This window comes from Plectropomus leopardus, chromosome 8 (assembly GCF_026936395.1).
Source record: "Plectropomus leopardus strain MGB_pleo_1.0 chromosome 8, ASM2693639v1, whole genome shotgun sequence".
Taxonomy (NCBI): domain Eukaryota; kingdom Metazoa; phylum Chordata; class Actinopteri; order Perciformes; family Serranidae; genus Plectropomus; species Plectropomus leopardus.
The window spans coordinates 23,042,920-23,054,573 of NC_142183.1; the positions used below are offsets into that span (position 1 = coordinate 23,042,920).

An 11,654-nucleotide genomic window follows, 5' to 3' on the forward strand; every position below is an offset into this window, starting at 1 on the left:
ATTGTTTCAGCTCTACCTAATATTCAGCAGCATCTGATTAATGAATAGAAAAACTCAACTAAAGTCATGAATCCATCTCCATGAATGACTTCAGTAAAAGTCTGAATGAATGAGCTTTTATTTGTGTGAAAACCTGAACCATACATTACTCAAACATGCACATACAGAGAACAGTAGATGCTGAAGCTACACAACACTGCTTTGTCTCAATGTGAGAACAGCTCTATTCAGTGAGCTAGTTTTATTACTCCTGCAAACAATGTTCCTCCATTACGAGTCAAAAGCATTCAAGAAATTCCAGTAACCCAGAGTGTGCATTAGAAATAATGTTTTTACAGATCACACGGTCTGAAACATTCTTATTTTGACAAAAAAAGAAACATGGGGGACAAGCAGGAACAGGATATGTGGCAAAGTCATTACATCTGACCCGCAAATTGAAAACCTCTCTAAGGGCTGGGCTAATCACAGGCGGAGGAGGAAATGCCAAGCTAAAAACAAAACTCACACAGAACAAGCCAAATAATTGAGCTATGTGATTATCTGTCAGAGGAATTATGTTTCTGCGTTCTGTTATCTATTCAGTCTAGGTATTTCCTTTGAGTGCAACTCAATGTTAATCAAGTCATTCCATTTAAAAACCATTTAACATATAAGGGCGTGTATTTCCTGAAATAGGGATCACTGGTCAAGGTGAAGCAGTTTTTGTTGTGTGAGAACCGGCTGTTTGTGAGTCAGACTCTAAAACTGAGTCATAACGTAAAACTGCGATGCCTAAAATAAATTGCCAAGATTCGGAAAATTAAAGCACCAGCGATGTGTGAGACACCTCGTAATGTAACAAGCCCAAGCTAGTTTGGGTAATGTCAGAAGACCTGCACAATGCAAAGCAGCAAACTGTGGGGCTACGGCAGGACAGGTACTCAGTGCCATGTGAGGTCCTCTGAGCCTCTGCAGGAAGCAGCGGCACCGTTGCGTGAGAAGCTGGAGGAGACGTGACCTGATGCCAACTGCCTGACAACCACAGAACCACCGCAGCCCAGCACTCAGCTAATTTCAAGCTGCTAAATGTCACACAGGTTGAGGCGAACATGCATCGCACAATAACAAACTCCCACTCACTAGAGACACACACACGCACACACACACACATGCTAAGCTCACACACCAGTAAGCCAATACACAAACAGCCACACACCCACACAAAATTATCTGGGCTCACGTGCACAGACATAATCCTATGATTACACACACACACACACACACACACACACACACACACACACACACCTCCACAAATCACAAAGACGGGCCAATTAAAGCCACATGTGAAATGAAGATGAGGTGTATCTCGTGTCTCTCCCCATCTGTTATCGGTCACCAGGCATCAGGACGACTGTCAGACAGTCGTGAAGATGTTACCAAGCATCATTTCCAAAAACAATAAAAACATGTCCACATCTGTGGCCTTGTTGAAGTGACGCACATCTGCGTGCCAATCTTTGAACTGATCACTCCCTGTCAGATGCTGTGAATCAGACAGGCGTGAATGTTGAAGAGACACAAACAAAAAAGCCTTTAAGACTCATGACTGCCACACACCACTGTTGGTGAAGAATTTCTATTCAGCCGCTTCACGATTGGATCCCAAAGCTGAACCCATAAAACTTTACAGGGCAGCAGAGTAACTGTACAAAAGACAGTTTGTGGGGCAGAGTGGAGTCCAAATGCTGGGACTGTACACTCCCAGTTCATCTGAATGGGAACTCAGAGGGAAATCACAGCAGAAATTAAGATTAAGCAAAGTCACGCAGTTACTTCAGCCTTTTCTCTGCTACAGAATTTCCCTTTTTTTATTTACGGGCCTCTACGAAGGCAACCATTCATTCATCTTAGCGTTAAAGACACTGCTCCTTGGGGACAGATTTGCTACAAGTGAAGATCTCAGGTTTATTTTTGGCATAATGTAACTGGAGGATCACAGAGATCTTCCCAAAACAACCTCATGAACCCCTATTGGAAACGTCTGTGAGAGGCTGAGCAGAGCCTGTTGTTAAACTGAAATGCAAAAGAGTAAAAAAATAAAATGCTATCTGGTTAAGAAGGAAAACTCTTGAATTGGGACATGCGATAAACATACATAATGATGCGCACAGTCTGAGAGGAAAAAAACCGATGAAATGTCTGACTTGGACAGAAGTGGAATTCCCCTGGTTTTTTAACAGGGACATCCTTTCTCTTGCTGCAGCCACGTCCTGCAGTCCACGAGCCCGTCTCACAGAGCAAGACTGGTGGGACAATTCACTTACTAAGGGGTTAACCCAACCCGGTGTATTTTTGTCGCAGAACCATGGCTTGACTTTAAATCAAGCTCCGTTTCTATAGTAACCAAGACCGCAAACCAAACCTGCAAGGAGCAGTTTTTGTTCAGGCTTATCAAAACGTATAAAATGTCCACCTCCTCATCCATCAACTATGAGGGAAAAATGGAGTCACCTTTCCTACAGAATCATAAAAAAATTACAAAAATAACACATTCATGTTTATGTTCCAAGTACTGAAGGACACAGGACCTTTTGTTTTTCATTATATCAGATTATATACATTTTTCTTTTCTTTTTATGGAAGCTAAGGTGTTGTGATTTGGTTTTTGCCATTATTCTTCAAAAAGCATTATTCTTGTTAAGCTTTATACACTGCTAATGAAAATGAATATTCCCATATTATTCCCGTTTAGATGCAGCTGTGCATACTCTGATTAACATATGGAATTTTAAGTATAGAAAAGTGGAACAGCTGGAGCTGCTTGTTCCATTTTGCTTTTTTTTGCATTAAAAAAGGATTTTTCAAAGTTTTCTGCTGGTGGTAGACTTGTTTTACTGTACAAACACAGCCTACCTCTTTTATTTTTTTAACCACCTTCTTGAAAAGGTTGTGCTGTGTTATTTTATCATATCCAAAACCTGTTGATATCCAGGTCTTTCATAATGTTTAAAAGTAGGTGTGTTTCTACTTCAGACCATAAATGTGGTCTTTTCTTTTGGACATGCATCTCCATACCAGCCTTGGAAAATGTGGGCTGGTTGGTTTGTGTACAACGCACAAAGCCGATCGTAAACAGGCGAGAGGGCGTGTTGCAAACTGCTGTAAAAACCCTGATTGTAATGCATATCCCAAATAGCCTGCACAATGCTAAAAAAGGCTTCTAAGACCAGAAAAATACTAGCATATTCCATATGTCTTAATCAGAAAATACTTGATCATGGGGTGCCTGGTGGTTCGGTGGATAGAGTAGCGCCCCATGTACAGAGTTAGAGTCCTTGCCGCAGCAGCCACGAGTTCGACTCCAGCCTTGGCCCTTTGCTGCATGTCACTCCCTGTCACTCCCTCTCTCTCCCTCTCTCTCTCTCTCCCTTTCACACTCACACTGTCCTGTCAAATAAAGGCAATAAAAGCCCAAAAAAATCTTTTAAAAAAGGAAATGCTTGATCAGAATAAGGCCTAATTGCAAATATCAAAATATAACATGCTGTTTACATGACCTGTATCATATCCAGAATGTTGTCATATTCTGCATAATAGTGGAAAATCAGTGTAAATGTAAGGTAGTCACTGCTATAGATTATTTATCCATATAATATAAAATTTGCTATTTTTTATTAACATATTTATTGTGCTGATGTTACTGTATAACATATATAATATCAAGTGCAGAAGAGGCTCCTTGATGAAATCTATAACCATAGCTGTGATGACACTATGTAGGACGTAGCTTTTCCCACTGTGCTCTAACAAAGTACACCAGTCAGCCTTTTGAATTTAAATAAGAAAGTGAATCTTCACACTTACAAGTAATTAATTTATGTGCTCTGCAATTCAGTAATGCATAAACCTCATCCATGTCTGCCATTCCCTGAACTCTGTTCCAAACCCAATACAGGCACCTTAGCATGAGAAAACTGCAGAGCCCAAAAATTAACACAAAATTAAAGATCCTGTATTTCCAGCATTTAATGACTGTATTATTTTCTACTATTTCTATCACATTTTCTTCTATTCTAGTCATCATAGAACATATCTATTACTTTGTTGACTCTGTGAAACTGCAATGACCTGATTTCCCTGCAGGGATCAATATTTTCATCGTGTTAAATACCCAGAGTTTTATCTGCTGGTGCGACATGTGACTGGCTGTTTGTTACAAACTCTTAACTCCTTCATGTGTATAAACTCATAAACTGGAAAATCCTGTACTAACAGCACTAGCTGATAACCACCTTTGTGGGAGCGGTTATCCAGAATGCTTTATTTGTGAAACCAGATAACAGAGCCTGCTAAGTTGAACTATAAACAACACAAGTACAGCCGAAACACTAACAATCATTTTCAGCACTGATTGATAATTTTGTCAGTGTCATGTCAAAAGAAAATGATGCTGATCACAATTTACTAAAGCCAAAGTAATGTCTTTATATTAGAGACCGACTGGGGCATTTCAATATAAATTTTAGATTATATAAAGTCCCATCTCTTTCTGATTTTTTGTTTAACACAATCAGATAACATGAAATGTCAAAGACAACTCAATTATAATACAGAAATGACTTTTTGACACACAAGGTTATTAACAGGTGAAACATAAAGTAAAGAAATAATCAGCAGCGTCATTAAAAGATATCCACCCAGTCAGCGAGCATCAATGAGCCAAAATCCTCTGCGGGTTGACATTTCACACTGGCATTTCTCAGGTGAGCTATGCCTCTTAAGGCCAGTCACTCATGAAGTGTAATTAGACGTCCACATTGTAAACATGTTGAGAAAAAGAAAACATGTTTAAACTGTGCCCAAATCTGCCGGCAGTACAATAGCAGACTGACACTCCTCTATCCATGAAAACTACACAAGACAATGTAAAACAATTTTAAAAAATAATAAATAGCGTAAAGATTTTTTCTTGAAGAAAGTATACATTTTAATATACTGTATACATCTATCATATGTCAACTACGTTGGATAGATTTGACTAGTTTTCTTATAAGCCTTTTTTAGGCAAAATGTGAAGCGTGCAGCTTTATTATGGGGGAAAAATAAATAGCAGAAAATATCAGAATAGACAACTATTTAACCTTAAAGGACTAAAGGATTAAAAATGATCCAAAGTATCTATATATAATGAGATGTAGATAATCACATTTATGATAGGAATGTGCATGACTAGTCAATTAAATGTTGCTACCAGATTTTAAATGTTGCTACCGGATTTTGTTAATTTTGTTACTGACATTATTATTTTTTATTTAAATAATTGAATATTGAAATTATTATTTATTATTAATGTGACCCAGTGAAAATGCTGTATTTTAACCAAACATGTTTCTTAAAGATTCATTCATTAATTTCTGTTTTACACTAAATGTTATTTGGTAACTTTTATTAAGTGAGCTGTTTTCATGTTTTGTAGGATAATGTGCAGTCTTCAGAACACAGCTTTAGGCCAATTTTAGATACCGCTTAATATATATATAAAATATATGGCCCATTTTGTCAGTAATGAACATGATTGATATAATGACTGATCACTTCAGCACAAGTATGTGAGAGGTTGTGAGCATGGTTAATGACCAGGGTTATTTCAGGATTCAGGAGGCCACAGTTCTGTTGCAAAGATGAAGAATAACATAACATTTCTGGTTTCCAAACAAAGAGCATTAGAGGACATAATCGGTTAAATCATATACACACACATCAGCTCAACTTACAACAAATAAAAAGGAAGGTCAGATCAGACCACACGGTGGAGTACTGCTTCAATTTCTTACCTGGAAAAGCTGGTGGGGTAGGAGGGAGAGCTTGAGAACGTCTCACCAGCCCTGAGCACTGCAGAGTTGTCTCCAACACCCTGGACTCTGCTCCAGGACCCACCAATGGTTGTCACTGGGAGAAACTGGCTGGACACTGGCTTCTGACTCTTCTGCTGCTGAGCGTCATTGCTGCTGGAGTTGACTCCAAAGCAATAGCTCTGTCCTCCTGACGTACTGACGCCGCAGATGGAGATGGTGTTAGGGCTGGACATGTCTGTGGAGGACGTGCTGCTCATCTGGCAGTAACTCTGGCCTGTGGACGTCTTCTCCTGCTTGATCACACCTGGGGTGCAGAGCTGAATGAACCCAGCATCTTTTTCTTTCTTAACCAACGCAGACAAAGTGGTTGTAGGTGTTAAGGAGGCAGTTGTGGATGCGGCAGAGCTGCACTGCTCTTGACTTGTTACACTGCTGCCATTGAGAGCAACAGGGATCGCCCCACTGCCGTTAACAGTCTCAACCAAGGCAGGCTTTATGTCCCTCTCCGAGCTAACATCCCCAAGCAGAGAATCATCTGCCAAAGTGGACAGGAAGGCATCATCACCTACATAAAAATCTGAGGGGGACCCAGTGAGCTCGAAGTCTTGGAGCAGGTCCAAAGTGTTGTCGCTGAAAAATTTCTGGTTCACGTCCACATCTTTCCCAATGTGATCAAAGGCATGATCAAGGTCAATGGGATCCTGGTCTCCTTTATCCATGGAGAAATCCTCTGTTTTCATGTGGAAGAAATTGGGATCTGATCCCCCAATAAGTGAATCCATGCAGGACTGGGTAATGTCTGCTATACTTGCCTCCAACTGGGGCAAATTTTCCCTCAAGGTTTGACGCCCAAATGTGGTGGAAGTCTGTGTTGGGAGCTGCTGCTGAAATTTCTGATCTTTGGTCAGCGCCCTGGGCTCTGGGTCTTCCAGCAAGGGGCCTACGGTGGCAGTGACGGAGGTGAGCTCCTCTGGAAGGGGACTGTTGCTTTGGCCGTTAGGCACCTGTCCTGGCTGCATCAACGGGCTGGATGGAAGAACAACGGAGGTGGCAGAGGTGATGGACACAGCACTGTGAGGAGCCACTTTTAACAGACCTCCCTCCTCGGGGCTTTCAGTGTAGACCAATTTGCTTAAATGGTCATCTCTTCTATATGTTAATTTCTTCACTCCACTTTTATCCATCTTTATATTTTGAGATGTGGAAGACAGGGAGAGAGAAAGCGTTCACAGACAGGGTTAAGTGGAGTGCATAGCAACCGCATTAAAACAAACAGCAAGGGGATTATCTGTGGCGCAGTGTGCAGCTACACTGTAGCATTAATGCACAGTCAAATAGTTTTAGGTTGTGCACTTGCAGAGGGCAAACAATAGGTCAATATAAGACTTGGGAAAGTTGCAAAGCATGCCCCCCACCCCCCCACGCGCCCTTGATAGCGAAAGAAGCTAAACATAGCTAACTGCGTTAGCTATTCCTGTATGCAAAAAATGTGCACGTGAGCGCATAGACAGCACCGTAAAAACACTTTACTTAAAGTAAATACACATAATACGGGTACGACCACAAGTCACGCACAGATAGCCGTAAAGTTAGCCCAGCTCTAAGATTTGCTAACGTTAGCTTATTGCTAACTGTTGGCATGCTAGTTAGCAATGTGGCTAACCGTTAAAGTGGCTCGAGCCTACATTTCGCTCGAGTGTCGTTGACAGTAGCCTGCTAGCCAACATAGCACATAAAACTGCACATTTATCGCTCCGTGTGCCACGTTACTGCTGTTGCTCTCAGCTAACATATATATCAACTCGAATCCGAATAAAAGCTCATATTTACCCTTGAAATGACTGAATGTTGGTATGTGTCCACAGGTCGTCTGTCAACATTGTTTTGGTTGAAAGTGGCAGTGACAACACGCAACACTGACTCAATGTTTGTTACTCCTCAGCCGTCGTGTCCTCGCTACATGTCTTGATAAAACGACAAAAACACGCGCAACTGACTGCGTTTAGAGAGTTTTCAGTCTTCCACTTCAATCTAGCAGTAAATGGTCGTGCAAACTACATTTAACTGGCTGAGCTGATGATAGCCGCAACTAGCCATTAGGAAAGTAGGCGCTAACCTCCAGGAAAAACATACAAAATGGAGAACAGAGAAGCCAGCCCCGTGCCAGAGCTGTTTACAACACGCAGCGCTGCCTGCTGGCCGCGCAGCGACACTGCAGCCTGCTGTGTGCTGAGGTTCACACTCAGCAGTGAACTACAGACTAATAAATACGGTAAAATGGGATACATATTCACATATTCAGGGAAAAATACGCTCTCTTGGGGGCTGTCCGTATTTAAAAGGGGGTGCAAAAGGGAGGAGGGATGTTAAATTGCTTTTAAGCACTGCGGAGGGATTTATTTTGGCTTAGGGTAGGGGCATACAACTTTATATATAGTATTTTGTAGGCTATTTATTTTACAGCCAATTTGCAAAGAATACATGGCCCTTAAACGCAGGTTTAGAAGGCATGTTTTATTAAAGTTACACCGCTTCTCATAGCCAGAAATAGTTAAAAAGAGAAATTATTGGTGGATTTTCGAATGTCCTTAAACACATCATGGGGGATCAATGCTTCTATTAGAAACACACACACACACACACACACACACACACACACACACACACACACACACACAAAAAAAAAACCCAAATATCATAGACACAAAGTCTATGATATTTCATCAAAATCACCTTATTCTACTTGTCTCATTTAAAATTTTGGCAAAAATAAATAGTTTGCAATAACTAATCAATGTTTTTTTTCTACTCCAGGATTTCGCCTTCAAGTTTTAACTTTCAGATATTAAAGGATAAGTTTTTAAAATCTAACAACTGATTTATGGTGGAGGGAGGGTTTGCATTTTCCCCAAGTATCTCAGAGAGACTCAAGAAAAGTATTTGTAGCTTCAGGGAGGGTCAAATATATAAATAAATAAATGAAACCACACCCCAGCCACCCCTCTGACAGATAAATATGAGGCCCTAAATATGGTATGATACATATTCACATTTCCTTGGCAAAAATAAAGTAAGTATAATTTAATTATGCTCTCTTAGGGACTGTTGGTTGTCAACTACTTTTTTTTGTTGTTTTGGCTTAGACGAGTGACATACAAGTTTTAAATTTCAACAATTTTTACAGAAAACATGTTCTTAAAAAAACTCTTCAAAATTACACCATTTATCAAATCCAGAAACTGTAAAAACAGAAATTACTATTTGTTTTTCAAACTTCAGACAGTCCTTGGACACAAGATGTGGGACAAACCTTTCCATCAAGAAAAAAACACAACTAAATCTGATCTTAAAATAGTGATATTTCTTTAAAATCACTTTATTCTACATGTCTCATGTTAAATTTTACCAAAAATAAACTGTTTGCATGAACTCCGGGATTTCATCTCCAACTTTTAATTTGCAAACATCAAAGGGCATGTTTTTAGGGCATCTTTTAACCAGCAACTAATATATGGTGTGGTGGAAGAAGGTCATGCATTTTCACCAAATAACTGTGGGAGGCTCAAGGAAAATACTTGTAGCTTCTTGGAGGATGAAAAAAAAACAAAGAAACAAACAACAAAACAACCAAAAGTCATGCAGCAGCTATCTTCCTCTTATCATCAATAAAGTACAGTCCCTTAGCGCATACAAAGAAGTATGAGTTTAAAGGGCAATCCAGGCAACGTGTGCATTAGCAGTAAACAAATGCTCGAAAAACGTCAGCATGTGTCTCCTGTTACATGATTGTTCATACAGCTGCTCACTGTGGGGGCTCCACTGACTTGCAGCTGTTACTGGAGCTTTTGCAGAGAGACAGACAGACGTCTGAGATGGTATAATGGAACTGAGAGTGGTATTTTTAATTTATACCATTGAAAACTGCCAAAAAGTAGCATATTTCCAAAAATCTGTCATGTCAAAGACAGTTTTTATAGCATAGATCCTCAAATAAAGACATCTTCAGAGAAAATGATGAGGTCTGAATGTAATGTTGGATATCCTGCCACACAAACCACATCAGATTACTGGAATTTCTAAATCACAGGATTATTGTTTGGTTCTGGTGCAATTGAATTTAAATGTGCATGCAAGAACATTTTAGCTCGCATTACTGCACTGGTGTCCAAACTAGGGGTCCCAACGCCTTCCATGGGTCGTCAAAGCTTTACAGAAGTCGCAAGGCCTTCTTGATTTTAAGGGGTGTTAAGCAAGTACAGTAGGCCTAAATCACAGCTTTTCATTCATTTATGTGAAGAAAACTAAGTGACATTATTTTAGAGTACAGATTATTTTTCAAGATAATAACAAAATAATAAAACCTTCCCAGGATAAGGGCACAGTGAAGACCTGAGCACAGTATATATTCACAAGGCCTTCAGTCTTTGCTAAACAGCCTCATGCTGCAGTTAAAGCAACCAAAGAGCTTAAAAACAATGGCCAAGCATCAGAGAGAAGTACTAAGTAGCCTATTAAGTATTTATGACTGTTAAAAAAAACAACATAATGCATAGACAGAATTGCATAAAAATGTCCTAAAAATATCAGGAAAACTCATCTCTGATGCAATATCCACAGGATTAGTCGTCTCAAAATTCATCCAGCGCGCTCGTTTTACACAGACTTCCTGCAGTTGTTGAGCTCAGTATCTGGATTAAATGTACAATTTGTCACTTGTTTTGTACTGTTATTGCTATGAATATAATATTAAATATCCATGAAATGTGTTGCTTTGTAAAGGGTCATAATCACTTTGTACTCAATGATAGACAAAGTGTCCCTTAAGGAAAAAGGTTGGGAACCACTGAAGTAGTGTTTATTTGAATGTCAATACTTTTTATCCAGCAGTAAACTGAAGCATGTCACACCATGCTACCTTTAGACTGCCACGTCTCAGTCAGGATGCTGCACAATCACTGTTGCAGTATTTGTGCAAAATGCAACAATAATATTACACAACATTGCCATCTAGACTGCAGTGCAAAGTTTAAAACTACTCTTGACTTAAGCTGTTATGTTTTCAACTGACTTACATCACAAGACTTTATTTTCCCTGCTGATCTTCCTATTGTACTGCCTCCAGGGGCTCACAAGGACTCAATGTCACTGAAATGGCTACATCAGTAAACGATAAACCACTAGTGGATAATTATTAATCAGTAAGCTGTGATGGGTGACCTTTTTGGCTTACTGCTAGGCAGGAAACCATCTACACATGCATTTTCAAAGATAGCATGTGGCAATATTGTCTTTATTCAAACAGAAGGGATCTTAGAATGGTTTTTAACTTTCACTTTTAATTTTGATTTAGTCAGAAAACAGAAAACTAGGCTACAGTTTGTTTCTCAAGACATGTCAGTTTGCACTTCTACCTCTTTCATGTGGAAATATGAGTGGTTGAAAGGTGCCTGGGAGGAGAGGAAATAGGGTAAGACAAGCTATTACTGTGTGCATAAAGATAATAACACTGCAGAGAGGTTTGGGCCTGTATTAATTGCTGCTTTTAAAACTGCACCAAAGTGCATTGTACCATTTTCTAAGACAGCAAATTCACTGACTTGTTTGTAAAATAACAAACCAAAAAACAAGTGTAAATTTATTATTGAACATAATTAAATCATGCATGTTTGTTGAGTTTTAGAAATGAATTTTCACACCATTTCTTACTTGATGGTGTACATGCAACACAACCTAAAATGTGTTCATTTCTTAATATTTGAGCCCAGGCCACACTATAGATTGTGATGCAAGAAATTAGCAAGTTTCACAGTTGTC

At 39.6% G+C, this 11,654-nt stretch overlaps 1 protein-coding gene across 1 annotated transcript in view; it reads right to left on the reverse strand.

The window, feature by feature from the left end:
* nr3c1 (nuclear receptor subfamily 3, group C, member 1 (glucocorticoid receptor)) overlaps positions 1-7,980 on the reverse strand; it is a 29,856-nt gene extending 21,876 nt beyond the window's left edge. Inside the window, exons 1-2 of the mRNA XM_042493206.2 lie at positions 7,671-7,980; positions 5,820-7,024 (exon numbers count right to left, since the gene is read on the reverse strand). Of these exons, the coding sequence (XP_042349140.1) occupies positions 5,820-7,024 (1,205 nt within the window). The 5' untranslated portion in view covers positions 7,671-7,980. The remainder of the gene's footprint in view (positions 1-5,819; positions 7,025-7,670) is intronic.
* Between the last annotated feature and the right edge of the window lie 3,674 nt (positions 7,981-11,654).